General features: G+C 42.1%; 1 protein-coding gene across 1 annotated transcript in view; it reads left to right on the forward strand.

The window, feature by feature from the left end:
* Positions 1–17053, forward strand: part of LOC306973614 (uncharacterized protein) — a gene marked incomplete at its 5' end in the record, with an annotated part of 80125 nt that overhangs the window by 54719 nt on the left and 8353 nt on the right. The window contains 5 exons of the mRNA XM_079570581.1: positions 11308–11363; positions 11948–12093; positions 12476–12561; positions 12646–12774; positions 12918–13043. Coding sequence (XP_079426707.1) covers positions 11308–11363; positions 11948–12093; positions 12476–12561; positions 12646–12774; positions 12918–13043 — 543 coding nt within the window. The remainder of the gene's footprint in view (positions 1–11307; positions 11364–11947; positions 12094–12475; positions 12562–12645; positions 12775–12917; positions 13044–17053) is intronic.

The following is a 17053-nucleotide window of genomic DNA, read 5'->3' on the forward strand; positions in this document are numbered from 1 at the left end:
ATGCTTTCTGAACATATTAACACACAAAAAGATACCGCGATAATACCGAAAACTGTGATAATTTTGGTCACAATAACCGTGAGGTAAAATTTTCACCGTGACAGCCCTAGCTCGAGCTAAATAAATGTCCTGCAGACCCTTCAGAGGAACGCCAAGGATTTTTCTTGCGACTGTACTTATTTTTCCCCGTGTGGCCCCGTACCAACAGACAATACAAAAAGTCAGAGCACTCACTCTCCACAAAAGTATTATAAAACATTGTCAACATGGTTTTATCCACCTGAAAGGACACCAGTTTCTTCACAAAATAGAGTCTCTGTTGACCCTTTTTTGTGATGTGGTCTGTATTTTTGTCCCACTTTAACTTGTTATCTAAGATCACACCCAGATACTTGTGCTCAGAAACGGAATCAATGACCTTGTGCTGTGTGTGGACTCCCGCCTGAAGTCGATGGTCAGACAGGGTCATGACGGTTGTATCATCAGCAAACTTCACCAGGTGCCTGCCAGGGTGGGAGATAAAGCACATTTGGGCAAGCCAGCTTCATTTTGGAGTAAGGTGCTGTGATGAAACTGAAATAGACTTATTTGGGCAAAACAAGGGGCGGAAAAAGAACACAGCATTCCAAGATAAACACTGGCTATCTAAAGTAACATTTGGCGGCAGTTCCGTCATGCTGTGGGGCTGTGTGGCCAGTGCAGGGACTGGGAATCTGGTTAAAGTTCAGGGTCACATGGATTCCACTTAATATCAACAGATTGTGGAGTAGAGAACGATGTCCAGAAATCACGGACAAAGAGAACTCTTTCTCCAACTCTTTCTTGCTTACATTTCTGGCAGTGAACTTTACAGAAGACATTCATACCATACAGCAGAACAACAACTCTGACAGATAACTTTATCATTCATCACAATGCTCCACTGTTAACTTTTCACTTTTTTCCGTTCCATCTTTTGTATATTGTACATTTGAATAATATTCTATTTTAGATATGGGTCGCTTTCAGTGTTGACATTTTGTTGCAGTGTTATCTCAGACATTTTTAATTGTAGCTTCAGCAGATGTGATTCCAGCCTCTGATTTTCTTCTACCTGTGTGTGGTTGTACGCACTTCCGCTGGCAAACCAATCACCGCTAGATCCGATGCTATATTAGGGGCGCATCTCACCTTCGACCTTCCCTTTCGCCTCTGACGTGACGTAGCTTAGCCTGGGGACGGAGCTGCTGCGTGTGGCCAGCGTCTCGTACCAAACACGCGATTCAGTTGCACAAGGCGTAAAGCCGCGCAACTGGACCACACTTTCGTCGTCTGCGTCTTTACATGTTGGCGTCTTCCTGGGCTCACACATCTGCCGTGCGCGTGCTCTACCTGCTGTCCCCGTGGGCTGTGGCGTGGGAGCATTTACTCGCTGTGCGCAAGCTGTGCGCAAGCTGTGCGCAAGCTGTGCGCAAGCTGTGCGCAAGCTGTGCGCAAGCTGTGCGCAAGCTGTGCGCAAGCTGTGCGCAAGCTGTGCGCAAGCTGTGCGCAAGCTGTGCGCAAGCTGTGCGCAAGCTGTGCGCAAGCTGTGCAATGCCGTCGTATTGAGAGAGGACCGGGCGAATCGTGTGAGGAATGCTTCAACTGACGGATCCTGTTCCTACTTCCCCTTTTTCATATGGTCGTGGTCGCTTCGATCTGCTGGTCGCTTGGTTAAAGTAAGCACCCATCCGGCGCACAAGTCAAAGCTGCGTACGAACTGAACTGAACTCACTGAACTCCCCGCTGGTCTCACAAACTCCTCCTCCACAAACAAGGTAACAAGGCTATCACCATCTGCGTGGCCCGAATACGCAACGGCTGCTGTAATACTTCGTTCCTATCCTGGTCTCCAAGTTGTGGAGCTTGGCCCAGAGCGCCACATTGTGCACTAGGATTATTAAATTTTGTTTTATTTTTATTCATTGTTTGAGTGGATGTGGATACGAATGAGTGTGAATGCGGTTGTGTCTGTTAACAAACGATTTTAAAGTAGTTATAAATTGAAAAAAATGCTTTTTCTATAAAACTAAAATAAATTCTATTTTATATAATAACCTTTGCTTTGTCTGTTCATTTTCATGCTCCCCTCGAACCTGTGACCTTGTAAACAAATAATTGTGGTTCCTTGGGCCCAGAATCCAAGGTGCCGTTGTTAATTATTAAAGTAGCTACATTTTTTATTCAAGTTAAGCCTCGGCTGCGACATGTGCATTAATTGTACCCCAAGGTACCTGCGGGGTGCCCCAAGGCTCAATTTTAGGGCCAATTTTGTTTTCATTGTACATGCTGCCACTGGGCTCAATTTTTAAGAAATACAACGTTCAGTTTCACTGCTTGCAGATGATGTACAGATCTACTTGCCTTTGGACCTTAAATGTAACTCATCTGCCACTTTATTGTCATGTCTTCAAGAGGTCAAAGACTGGATGTCGCTGAAATTTCTAAATTTGAATGAGGGAAAAGAGCCTGACCTCACTGGCTGTGCTCTTGGTCCACTTGCGTCCCACTGCTGTTCATCCGCCAAAAGTCTTGGATTTCATATTGACAGTTCATTTCAGTTTGAAAAACAGATCAATGCAGTAGCAAAAACTACTTGCCTTTAAACCAGTTTGAACAGGTTGTCCACGCATTGATGATGACTCAATTGGATTATTGTAATTCTTTGTATTTTGGTCTAAAGGTGAGTGCACACCAAACGCTTTTAGGGCGTCAAAAACGCGCCTAAAGCCCGTAGTTAGACACATGTGCTTACCTGAAGTCAGACACTTGTCACAAATGTCACTGACGCTCTGGCCGCACGACAGCGTGTGTTCGTAGCTACAACATTCATCCTCGAGGCCCAAACACATTCCCAGCACAGATTCAACCACAGAAATAAGTTTTCTTGTCGCCGCCTTTAATCCTGGGTGTTCAGGTAAAGAAACACTGATCTGTGTCTTTGTAAAAGTCCCAGAGCTGCTGTAGCTCCAGTTCACAATGAAGCTAAACCTCCGTGACATGTTTTCATTTTTTTTTTCTTGGCCGGTGTACAATGGAAACAGACGGCTTGTCGAGTTGCACTACTTCTCGTTGCTGCGCATGTGCAGAACTATCGAGTCATTTTACATTCTGCCATCGAGTTCCGCTTTTTCAGCAAATTTCATAAATTTTACTGTCGAATTAGGCAGTCTATTCTACATGCAATTAGTAAATGACGTAACTGCTAAAACAATTTGCCTTTAAATATCTGTCTGTTGAAAATATAGGCTTTAAAAACAAAAAAAGTACAAGTTTTGTCAATAATCAGAAAGCATGACTGTTTAAATGTAATAAAAGTTGCTGAGCAAAGAGTCGTCTGCTCTTTAGTTACGTAATATTATGCAAGACAAAGTTTACCAGCTGTTAATAACTCGTTTTTAATGAGAAACAAAGACATGTGCACATGCGCACTGATTCTGTCAGTGCAGCTTGACAAAGAAGTGTATTTTGACGTTACACCGGCATAGGATCTGCCCCGGTGGCTCAGCTACAACGTACGTCACTGTTGGGGAAAGCTCCTGATTGGTCGACGCTCGTAAATTTCTCCAAAAAGTTCAACATTTCCCAACTCTAGCGTGGGCTGCGCTGGACGCCCTGGAGGCGTCAAAAGCTTACCACGCACAGAAAGCTTCAAAACGCGCTGCACAGGAGGCGCATGACTCGCTGCGGGATATTTTGACGCTCCCTGAGGCGCGTCCTCCATGTATTTTCAATGTAAACCTGACACTTTGCCGCGTTTGGTGTGAACGCACCTTAAAGCAGTCATCGATTCACAGACTCCAAATGGTCCAAAATGAAGCTGCACGCCTGCTCTCAGGAGCCAAACCACATGGACACATCACTCTCACTGGTTACCTGTTGCTTTTAGAATCGACTTCAAAATTGTATTACTTGTTTTTAAATCCATCCATGCACTGGCACTGCCTTATTTATCTGAATTGTTGTCTTTGCCCCTCAGAGCTCTGCGATCCAATGTTTCCTGGATCGTCCAAGATCTCTTTAAAAAGTAAAGGAGATAAAGCTTTTGTTGCAATTAGGTCCCAGCACCCCACTGGAAGAGAGGGTTTTTTCCCTGTTTTTAATGAGGGTGGAACCATAGGCAGTTATTCATGTGCTTCCCAGTAAGTACAGAGTCCAAAAGAAAAAAAAAAGAGTCAAGGTTGGGATCGATCCAGCAACCTTTTTCCCGGATGGGAACCCTGCACTCAACCAATGAAGCTACCAAGCTGAGTGATCATCAGAGCTGATTTTGTATCATTTTGTAATTAGAGTAAATTGCCCAAAGATTTGTTGAGAGTATGCACCCTCGATATGTGAAGCAATATTTTGGTGAGACCCATATAGTACGAGGAACACAGAGAGAGGCGGACAGGAAACAGCCTAACTGAACTTCCTGTGATTGTACAGTCCAGAAAAAGCTGAATTTGCTGGCAAAAACGTCCAAATCATTTTGTGAATAAAGGGAGAAACTCTGACTGAGTCCAACATGCTGCCAGGCAAAGAACTCTGGCCATTTTCACGGAGGATGGGCGGGCCACTTACAAACCACTTAAAAGCCAATTTAAAGGCATTTTTGGCGATAGCGGCTGCCGTGCACACCATTAGGTCCAGGTCGGGAATGTGCACGCGCGCCGGATTGAGTCCGTCCCAATCGGACAAAGTCTGTGAAAGATATGAGGCTTTGAAATTTGCTGAAAATGGCCTCTCAGTTGCGGCCTTGACATGACCACGCCCAATAATGGAAAAAAAATTGAAATGATGATTTTGAAAGCCACATGGCTTTGGGACATTTTGGCCAAAATTTGAGACTTTTCATTGAAAACTCGGGGATCAGGGGCCAGAAGTTCAAGAGGTACGATTTTGAAGGTTTGAGGTTTGGGCCAAGATGGCCGACTTCCTGTAGCATTTAGGGCGGGGTCAAAATATGTCCTGACGTGGTCTATGTCCCCGGCCAATGTAAATTTTGTATGATGATTTTTTTTTGCGACCGGGCTCTCATTGACTCAATGCCTGCCTGTTTGAGGGCGCGACTGAGCCATCTTTTATTGTTTTCTCTCGTGGACCCCCCCCCCAAAAAAAAAAAAAAATTAGAGCTTGCGGAGCACTACTGTCTGACACCTGTTACTTGTGTATCGGTTCACGTTTGCTACGTGAATTCTTGCGTTTTCGTCCCCCGTTATTGATTTTGCGGACTGCGTGTCCGTTGCTCGGGCCTAATTATAAAAAACAATAACGCAGGCCACGGTGTGTGTGTGTGTGTGTGTGTGTGTGTGTGTGTGTGTGTGTTCAAAGTTCAATTGTAACAATTGTTAGGAAATAATATCTGCCATAGCACTAACTGGAATGCAAGGAAGATAACAACAAGTAAATATGATGACAGAGAAAGTACAGAGAGTACAAAGATGGCAACTAAGAAGTTACAGAAAGCGATGAGAAAGGAGAAAGTTAGCGCTCGCACGCCTAAACACGCTCACTGCACATACATTGTCACAATGTGGAGAACACCTCGAACCGACCTTGGGCGATTCGAGATGAACTCTGCAGACACACAGAAACAGATGCCCCCTTGCATGGGAGGTATCAGGGAGTCTATAAAAAGTGTAAGAGACAAAGCAGCGTCGGAGATCTCTCACATGGGGCCGCAGCGCTGTGTTGTCTCAACGTGGAACGACCTACTGCTCGTGAAGCGTAACTATTGTTTGTATTTACGTGTGATACCAATTCTCAATAATAATGAATGATTCTTATATCTGTTTAATGTCTTTATTTATCAACGGTATGATCCAAAAGAACCGGATGAATTGTTGGAGACGGGTAATACACGACTAGAAGGCTAAGAGATAATGTAACTAAAAGTCCAACACAATCAATACAATTGACCAAAACAATTGTATTTTTGGGGTCTGATAACTGCTTTTTAGATTAATATAGATTATTATTTCCACAGCCCTACTTTGTTCATTCTGTGTCTCGTGTTTTCATAGAAGGTTTCTTTAACCCCAGACCTCAGAAAAACCCAGTCTGACCCGGCTGAGGAGCTGCCCTATTGGTCCACTCAAACACCGCCCTCTGATTGATCCGGTCTGTGGGCTATAAGTAAGTACTGCACTCGCCAGACTTCTGTCAGTGTCAAGATGAAGTCCCTGCTCGGAGTCCTCAGTCTGGTTCTAGTCCTGGTCTACAGCCAGGCCGATGAGCCAACAGTCTGCAACAAGACTCTGGGCCCAGAGGAGCTGCACCAGGTCTGTATGAGGACTGGACCAGGACTAAACTAGAACTAAACCAGGACTGAAACAGGTCGAAACCAGAACTATACCACGACTGGACCAGGACTAAACCAGGACTTTACCCGCTCTTGTGTGCAGGTGCATGGGGACTGGGTGCTGGTCTGGAATGTCTATGATAAGGTGAAGGGCTATGAAGAGATGTCGAAGATAAACAGCTCCCACATTGAGATCCGCGTCCAGTCCGACAATCACACCCTGGTCGTGCACGAACGCAACATCTACGAGTAAGTACAAACTCGACACTGTAATCATTTGTTGAAATGTTTTGCATTTTCAGCAATATTCATGGTAAAATGCTAAAACTGCGCCACGTAACATACAATATAAACAGTGACCAGTCACTGCGGTCATACTTACAGTCAGGTCCATAAATATTGGGACATTGACTCAAATCTTCTGTTTTTGGCTTTAAAAAAACGGAAAAAAAATATTGATTTTAAATTAAACAAACAAAAATGTGCTTGAACTGCAGACTTTCAGCTTTCATTTGAGAGTATTTAGTAAAGGAATTACAAGCGTTTTTATGTGAGCCTCCCACTTTTCAGGGGACCATAAGTAACGGGACAAGTGTCTGCTCAGCTGTTCCATGTTCTGGTGTTTGCTCTTCCCTCATTATCACATTTATAAGGAACAGATGAGACGTCCAGAGTTCATTTCAAGTGTGATATTTGCTTTTTGGATACTGTTGCTGTTAATTATCAATATGAATTGAAGAGCTATAACCATCAGTGAAGCAAGCCATTATTAGGCTGAAAAATCCAAACAAACCCATTAGAGAGATAGCAAACATATAAGCCGTGGCTAAATCAACAGTTTGGAACATCATTAAAAAGAAAGAACACACAGAAAGACCTGGAAGACCAGGGATGACAAATGTGGTGGATAACTGAAGAATTGTTTCCCTGGTGAAGAAAACCTCTTTGATCTGACCTTTTTCACAGGTCAGATCAAAAACACTGTACAGGAGGTGGTGCATGTGAGTCAAAGTCAACAATCAAGAGAAGATTCACCAGAGAGAAAACAGATCATTAACCACAAGGTGAAACCACTGGTGAGCCTCGAACACAGCAGGCTGATTAGAGTTTGACAAAAAACATCTAAAAAGCCTTGACAGTTCTGAAACAACGTCCTAGGACAGATGAGACAAAGATCAACTTGTGCCAGAGTGATTTGAAGAGAAAAGTCTTGAAAAATAAAGGACCTGCTCATGATTGAAAACATCCACGTCCTCAGTGAAACATGGTGGTCAGTGTCATGGCCTGGGCTTGTCTGGGCCAATGGAACTGGTTCTCTTGTATTTGTTGATGATGTGACTGTTGACAAAAGCGGACGCCGCTTCACAGTGCAGATGGACAATGACCCCAAGCTGCTGCCAAAGCCACCAGAGAGTTTTTTTAAGGCAAAGAAGTGGAATGTTATTCAATGGCCAAGTCAATCACAATCAATGACCTGAATCTAACTGAGCAGCATTTCACCTTCTGAAGACAAAACTGAAGGGAAAATGTCCCTAGAACAAACAGGAACTGAAGACATTTACAGTGCAGGCCTGGGGATGAAAGCCAGCGTCTGTGATGTCAGTTACAGCCTTCGAGACTTCAGGCTGTAACTGACTGCAAAGGATTTGAAACCAAATATTAAAAAGGAAAGCTGAATGTCTGCAGTTTTGTTTGATTAAAAACATTTTGTGGTGGTTTATAGAGCCAAAAACATAAGAATTGAGTCGATGTCCCAATATTTCTGGATCTGACTGTAGGTGCAGAACAGTGCATTCATTCAAAGCACCAAACAATGTCAAAATTAACTTTTTTAATGCCTCAAAGAATATTCATAAGTCCAGTAATAATTGTAAACATGTGGCATTGCTATAATTTCCTTTTTTTGAGAATTTTAAAAGAAAAACGGCTTAATATCCAAGGCTTATGATACGCTATGCTAATATTAGCCACACTTCCAAACTTTACAGTTTTGACCAAATCGTTCCTTTCAACATGCTGGGGCAGCAATAGTCGTATCTGGGGTCGACATATTAGTCGGACGTCTCATTATTCCGAAAATGTTCCATTGAGTAAGGATTGAGAAATAAAATTAGGTTCAGGCAAGAATCCAGTGACCTTAAAGGAACTATACCTGATTTTACTTCTAGAAATGGAATGACATTTATCTTACCCTTTTTTAGTATAATATAGTAAACTCATACATTTGTGGGGAAATTTGATGAACTTTCGGGCTATTTTTCTCGCATTTTTGTGAAAATGATCCTGAAAAGTGACCCAGCAAGTTGTGAAATGTGCCGATAAACTTATCCCTGTAAAGAATTTGGATGCTACAAATATAATAGTAGTATATTACTAAGTTACGAATGAGTTTGGACCACAACTAACATTTTAGTTTTGTGGCTTCTGATTTCATTGCTTAGAATAAAAACATCAGGTAAAGGGCCTTTAAGGTGAGGGCCAGTGGTTGTATATGGCTCTGCTCCACAACACAGCTGGGTTAGGGATGTCGGACTAACGGCACCTCTGCTCAATGGGACATTTTCGGACTAATGGGTTGTCGGACCAATGACAACAGATGCATTAACTTTTAGAACATTATCCAGGGTTTACTAACATTCAGAGCTATTCAGTGCGAGGAAATGTTTTAGAATCCTCCTCTTGCAGACACAATGAAAGATGAGAAAGAAGATGATCTGACACCACAAAATAAAAAAAACTAACCTAGTGTTGGAGTGTGTGGACGACACCTTTGGGACCCGTAGCACCCACTTTTTCTATCCGCATTTAGCATTCAGCGGAGATGACACTTTTACGCACAAATGAATTTGTTTTATATGTATAGTAATATACATATAAAATATACATACTTTATATGTATAGTAATAAATGCTTGTGTATTGTAGTTGTAAGGTGTTGGAAAGCAGTTTTAGGTACCTGTTTTTAGAGGACTTCTCTTCTCTTCTCTGATTGTAATGATGCAATCATTACAATCAGATTGCTTGGAGCTCTGTGGGGTCTGTGGAGTCCATTCTAATTCATATAGTATAAGCCCATTCTAATTCTCATGGGCCTATACTTCTCTGTATAGGCCCATTAGAATTAGAATGCTTTATTTATTTATTCATTCATTTATTTATTCATTCATTTATTTATTCATTTTATTTTTTATATACAATATATATATATATATATATATATATATATATATATATATATATATATATATTTTTTTTTTTTTTTTTAAATCATTTTATCATTTCATTTCTTTATTTTTGTCAATGTAATCCATGTAATTTATTGCATCATTTGAGACTTTGTCATTCCTTTGCAGCAGCCTTCTTGCTTTAAAAGTGTGTTTGTGTTTTCAGTGGATCAAAATGTTTGTCCTACACCTTCAACCTGACCCTCCCCCAGATCCACGAGGGACACAACCATCTGGACTTGGTGGGACCAAGTGAGTTGAATGCGGCTCGGCCACTTTCGTTCTTCTCGGTTTGACAGAAACAGTTGTGCATGACGTGGTGAAAGTACAGTCTTATGAAAGCGTCGCTGCTCTTCGTTTCCTGATAAGTCCAAAAGAGATTTCAAAGGTTTCCTCAGCGGATCAGGAAGCAGCAGAGGCCGATGAACACGCTTTTGTCCTCCCTCCACCTCCATATAACGGAAACATGTGCCACATGTCATCATGTTCTTCCTCTTTGCTAATGTTTCCAGTGGAGACCAAAGATGGAGAGGTGAAGCCATACACTGAAAATGGCACCGCAGAGTTCTTGCCAAGTTCAGAAAAAAACACCATGAAGATGCTCTACAAAAGCGAGAAATATGGATCCGTCTATCTCGTATACAGTGAGTGGCTTTTTTCCTCATTTTTGTCGTAATGTCTTCAGTTATTTCCTCAACATGTGTCTTCAAACTGAGTATTACATGAGTTAAAGGAGTGACTGGAAGGATGTTCTGAGGATTGTTTTTGTCTTTGTGAATTGCATCAGTTTAGTTTCAATTGTGTTCAGAGACTGTGTGAAAGTCTGCTGGAATCCAAAAAACACATTTTTGCAATATGAACACATCTCAGCAAGAGATCGAGTAAACCAATAAAACGCAGTCAACAACTAACAGAGGAAACTGCATCTGTGTAATCCAGACCAACGATATTAAAAGACAGTAAAGAGATGTTAGCCCAGAGAACCCTGAGGAACTCCTCTGGAACTGTCCTCGGGCTCTGGGCCTGTTTACCCTGCTATGCATTCAAATTATGAATGATCCAGATGTCAGCCCATCGACCACAAAAAGGTGATATCAGAGCCTCATTAGAAATCTTTAATAAAGGTACAGCTCTTTTGAGATTATAATTAAAGGGTAAATAGTGCTTTTCTACCTTCGTCAGGCCCAAAGCGCTTTACAGTCAGGAACCAGTCTCCCATTCATTCACCAGTACACACAGACACTGGAGGCAAGTCGGTAAAGTGTCTTGCCCAAGGACACAACAATAAAACTAAAGGCTTATAAAGAAGTTTTACTTTTGAGAGCACACAAAGAATATTTAAAACAAAAATAAAATTTTTAATGGGTCTTATTATAGGATAAATTATGAATCTTTATATTAATGAGCAGAACTCTGAGCAGTTTTCTTCTTATGAAAGATTAGGAGACCTTTTATTATTTCCAATAAAATCGATTGAAATAGTTATCGTCAAAAATGAGTAAAAAACAAAAATCAAGCTTTTATTTTTTGTCCCTATCGGCCAGCCCTAGGTCTGGTTAAATCCTGGTTCAGTCCTGGTTTGTCTCTTGTCCTCAGGGAGAGAGGGACAGCACGTGGATGATCTGGAGAAGGATCATGAGGGGCACCGAGCGATGGCCAAGTGCCTGAATCTGCACGGGAACAACTCTATGGAGTGGCACTACCACGGAGCAGGTAACACTAAACTCAGTATCCACCGAAAACATTCAAAACATTTCCACTGACGTCTGTGTTTCTGTTTCAGATTTCTGCCACAAAAAGTCTGTGCTGCCAACTCTGGATTCAGACGAGCTGCACCAGGTTAGAGGCGGACATCTTGTTTTAGGAACAGGCCACCGTTTTTACATACTGAGATATGTTCTTACCTGAGCTTAGACGAGTTCATGTGTACCTGGTCTTCACGCGTGCCCTCAGTCACGTAAACACAGCACAGACGGCGTTAGCATTTAGCCTCTCCTCCTCTCCTCTATAGCTCCAAGCAAGGTGAAGATAGAAGCTACCAAGCTCTTCCATGTTTTCTATATTTATACTATATTGTAAGGCGTAATAATACCCGGAGTAGTTTGACATCCGCACAGTAAAGTGAAGATATTACTGTGCGGATTTCGAACTACTCCTGGTATTATTACGCCTTATAATGTAGTTCCCCCTTTTATCCGCTTAGAAAATCCACATTGTTTAATTTTGTGTAACTATACTTTATGGTGTAACACTTCACGTAACCATATTTAAATGGGGAAAACGTGGAAAAGCTTGGTAGCTTCTGTCTTCACCTCATTTGGAGATATAGAGGAGAGGAGGAGAGGTATGTATAAACGGTGGCCTATTCCTTTTTAAGGCCAGAACTAGGACTGAACTCGGCCTAAACCTGGTCTTGTGTGCAGGTGGATGGGGACTGGGTGATGGTCTGGATGGCCTATAGAAAGATTACGACCCATGACGACCCATGGGTGAACCTCACCAGCTCCCACATGGAGATACGTGTTCAGTCTGACAATCACACCGTGGTCTTTCACGAGCGCAATACTGTGTATGTACTCCTGACCAACGACTTTATCTTTGTGACTGGTCACTGTGATGTGATCTATATCCTTTTTTTATCTTTGCATTCATTAATGAGGATGTGTTTTTCATGGATGTATAAAGACCTGGATCGGCTGCTGTTTCATAAGGTTCTAATTTGGTGTAAAATATTATGAGTTATGAATGAAACATTTTCTCCCTTTCAAATATTTCAGTTGTGTGCCCCGCTTAAGTCCGGCGCCAGCAGAACAGTTACACTGATTGTTCTTTTCCAACCGTGTAGAGAGCGAGCAGAAGTGTGCATCTGAAATATGAGCCTTTGAACATGGGCTTCTGAACAGAATCACAGCTTCCTCTTTAGTGGAACTGATTAAACATGTTTTTTTCAGAGGAGGGAAATGCATTTCCTACAAGGGGAACCTGACTCTTCCTCAGAACAGCGAGAGAATTCACCAACTCCACATGGAGGGAGGGAGTGAGTTTGATCTACCTGAAAGCTTGTCTGAGGTTTTCTGGATGTGCTGTTGTACATGTTTAATGATGCTTCTGTGGTTTCCAGTGGAGAACACAGACGGAGAGTGGAAACCGAACAATGAGAGCGCCACTGCAGAGTTCTTCCCGAGTTCAGCAAACACCATGGAGATGTTCTACAAAAGTGAAAATTATGGACTTATCCTGATCATGTACCGTAAGTTCTGGTTCAGATCTGATTTAGTCCTGCAGGTTCAGTCTTTGTTCAGTCCTGGTTTATTTCCTGGTTTTGCGCTGGTTTAGTCGAGGTTCTGTCCAAGTATTGTCCTGGTTTAACTCTGGTTTGTGCCTGTTCCTCAGGGAAACATGGGAACCATACAGACGTGAAGGATCTGGAGAAGGATCATGATCAGCACAACGCAAAGGCTGAATACTTGGGTCTGAGCGGGGAGTCCTTCGATCAGTGGCACTACGACGGAGCGGCCGGTACTACTCCAATATTCACCCAAACAAACATATTCCAAAAACATATTCAAATCATTAAAACATCAGAATTAAACAAATCTGCTTCTCTTTCAGATTTCTGCAACATAAAGTCAGCACCGGAGAAGGCTGATTCTTGAACAAAGAAACTACTCCCAAATAAAGAGTTCTAAACACGCTCAGACTCTTTTTCTGTGTACGAGCCTCATTATAGAAATGTAAGAAAGTAGGCTTTTGGTTTCCACATTTGCAGTCGTGAAAACACAAATCATTACCAACGTTAGGGTTACAATGGTGTACATTTTTGTTGGTATAGTATAGGTGTTAATCTTGCTAAATTCTCTACATGTCACTTAAAGCAGTATTAAGTAACTCATGCCCCTAGAGGCCGTAAGCGCCACTGACAGAAAAGACAAAGGGATAGAGGGATATTGTTCATTGTGCCACAACTCAATAACACAATGGAGATCTTTTTTTTTTCACTCAAGCTTGGCTGTAAATACTGCTTAACTGACTCCCAACATATAAGACACACAGGCCTTGTAGAATGTGATGCTGGCAAAATGAAAGCATAAGCCTCAGTCCACTCATCCCGGAAGACGTGGTCCTCAGAGTCCACTTTTCTCATTTTTGACAACGCCATAATACATTCACGTCTCTCATGGTAAAGTGTGTGCGTCAAGTCGAAGTTTGTGAACCCTTTTGGACACAAGCTCTAGCAAAGGAGCCAAGGTAGACACTTTCGGCAAAAATATATATTATTTTATTCCAGTACTTTTAAACAAATCCGTTGGAGGTTCCGATAAAAGGGTCTCGGAGTCCAGACCTTTACCTCACTCCGCCAGTTGGGGACCCATGATCGAGATGGTGAAGAAGGTTGGACTGAGTACAGAGCCCTGGGGGCCCCACAGGTGACAGTATGGGGGTCTGGATTTTGCGCCCCCCAGAACGATGCACTGAGGTAGGAGTGAAACAGGTGAAGGGCAGTATCAGAGAGATCAATGTGGTGCTTGAGGCGGTGCAGGAGGATGTGGCGGCCGACTGTATGGAAGGAAGCAAAGAGGTTGAGAAGACAATTTGGGGTTTTTACAAGCTGTGAGCCATAATAATCAAATAAAAAAATAAAAACTCTTCCTCACCCTCCGCGGGCGGTCTCTTTTATTTTTTTATTTTTTCTCCTCCTGCTCGGGTCCTCTACTAGAGGCCTGGGAGCTTGAGGGTTCTGCGCAGTATCTTTGCAGTTCCTAGAACTGCACTTTTCTGGACCGAGATGCCTGATGTATTTCCTGGGATCTGCTGGAGCCACTCCTCCAGTTTGGGGGTCACTGCCCCGAGTGCCCCAACGACCACGGGCACCACTGATGCCTTTACCCTCCAGGTTTTCTCCAGCTCTTCTCTGAGCCCCTGGTATTTCTCTAGTTTCTCGTGTTCCTTTTTCCTGATGTTGAAGTCTTGGTGTTGCTATGTCGACCACAACGGCTCCTCTGCTCTTTGTCACCACCACAATGTCCGGTTGGTTCATTACCATTCTGTCCGTCTGTATCTGGAAGTCCCACAGGATCTTGGCTCGGTCATTCTCGACCACCTTTGGAGGTGTTTCCCACTTTGACCTTGGGGTTTCCAGCCCATACTCTGCACAGATGTTCCTGTACACTATACCAGCCACTTGGTTATGGCGCCCCATGTAAGCTTCCCCTGCAGCATCTTACACCCTGCAGTTATGTTCTTACACCCTGCAGTTATGTTCTTACACCCTGCAGTTATGTTCTTACACCTGCAGTTATGTTCTTACACCCTGCAGCATCTTACACCCTGCAGCTCTGTAAAGCTGGATTGTCTCATTGGCCTCTTTGCACAGTCTACACCTGGGGTCTTGTCTGGTGTGGTAGATCTGGGCCTCTACTGCTCTGGTGCTCAAGGCCTGCTCCTGTGCAGCCATGATGAGCCTCTGTGCTGTCCTTTAGTCCGACTCTGTCTAGCCATTGGTAGGATTATATATATATATATATATATATATACTGACTAATGCTAACACCACAACAAAATGGGTTGGATATAGTTACTTGAAAAGTGCCAGTCAGCATTAGTTTTTTTCCATAGTAATAGTGTTTATTGTTCATCATTTATTAATGGATTTGTTTGGGTACAGCACAGTCTCAGTCTCCTGTGTCTCATAACTGTACACAGAGAGTCAATGCAACATTACAGTCAACAGATATCGGCACAGTTACATTTGTTTAGTGTCTGTATGGCAGTTGGGAAAAAACGGTTCTTCAATCTGTCTGAGTTGGCTGACAAAGACCTGTAGCGCCTCCCAGAGGGCATGAGTGTGAACAGGCTGTGTGTGATCTGAGGTGAATTTCAACACTCATGTGATTTTGGATGATTTATTGATTCTATGTTGGAGCTTCGTGTGTTTTTGAATGACTGTCCAAGTTTCCAGTTACCAGACTATTATTGATGATGTGAAGATACTCTCAATAATGGCTGTATAAAACTGAAGGAGGTTGGTATGTCTGCATTACAGTTTTTCTCCATTGGTTTGGCTCATTTCTTGAAACAGAAATTAAATTCTCAAAACAACATGGACAAATCTCCAAATCACTTGGCAATTGTTCACAACAGAATTGAATTTCTCATTGATTTCATCAAATTGCAAATGTCTAAGTCCACGTGTCAATGTCAGTACATCTTTGCAGATGATTAAGTACATGTTAATCTACAATTAGCACAATTTCCAAGTGAATAGATCTTGTTGATCTAAACTGATTGTTGATTCTCAGTCTGATGGTTGTTGGCTCCAAAACGTGTCAGCGTCATTTAATTGTTTAAGTCGTCACATGCACAATAGTCTGTTCAACTGTCAAGATTAGTCATGAACACAATACCATGAATACCATATATGTTGTGAAACTCCAGCTTTATTTACAGCACAGTGTTTTTTGTTTGTGTGTGTTATCTCACAGTATGTTATGCTGAAGACACTTTCTTTTTAGTTATAGCAGACTTGCCTTGGGTTGTAGGTGAGTGCGTGTGGCAAAAGGAATCTGAGGCTCTGATGCAGTTGGTCTTCTTCAGAGCGTCTGAAGAAGACCAACTGCATCAGTCTAACGGTCGAACGTGCTTCGACCATTAGACCATTGACTTCTAAAGATTTTGAACCATTTTAGAACATTTGCTGAGACCCAGTGCAGCTCTCCTGACCCACCCACCTCTTACAAGTAACATTTTCTTTTTACTCTGATGTATGGAAGTGACTTTATTTGTGTGAATGATAATGTTTACAGTTTCCTTGGCAGGATGAGTGCAATGTGTGATGTCAAACCTTGGAGGCGACTCTAACCCTCTGATCCTATTTCTTTGTTGTTGTTGTTTTTTTGTTGTTTTTTCAGTTTTATACACAATTGTATTCTGTTTGCTAGAAAAAAAAGTGACAGTAACCATTGTCAATGGACGGGGCTAAGACTAAAAGGTGGACATGAGAAACATTTCAATGGTTTAGTTTCGTTTCGTTTATTTCAGTCAGTATCTTCACACAGACACGATTGACTACAAAACATGAAAACACTGAAACAATGACTGAAAAGGGTTTTGGCTGAAGTGAAACACTTATCTAAAGCCAAACCCTATTACAACTAAATAGCAGCTTAAAGCACCAAGCATACAGCAGTTTTAGCATCTGCAAGATGAGAACAAAATGATTATGTTTTTGTATAAATTGGTTACAAAGTTAATTCACACAAGTCACACATTAATCAATAGATTTGGCTCGAAGCAGTCAATTGTAATGTAAAGACACAATATAGAGAGTTTATATGTGAGTTAGCGCTAGTACCTTATAACTGCTAATTACATTAGATTTGAACATTTTTTTGAAAGCTGTTGAGTTTTTTAAGGTGTCATTCAGACTATTCCACACATTTACTCCTCTGACTGAGACACATCTGGCTTTGGTGTTTGTTCCAAATACACTTTTCTGATAAATATGAGTTCCTCTGAGATTATAGCCAGTC

The sequence above is a fragment of the Gobius niger genome (genome assembly GCF_951799975.1).
Source record: "Gobius niger genome assembly, chromosome: 14".
In the NCBI taxonomy this organism is placed as follows: domain Eukaryota; kingdom Metazoa; phylum Chordata; class Actinopteri; order Gobiiformes; family Gobiidae; genus Gobius; species Gobius niger.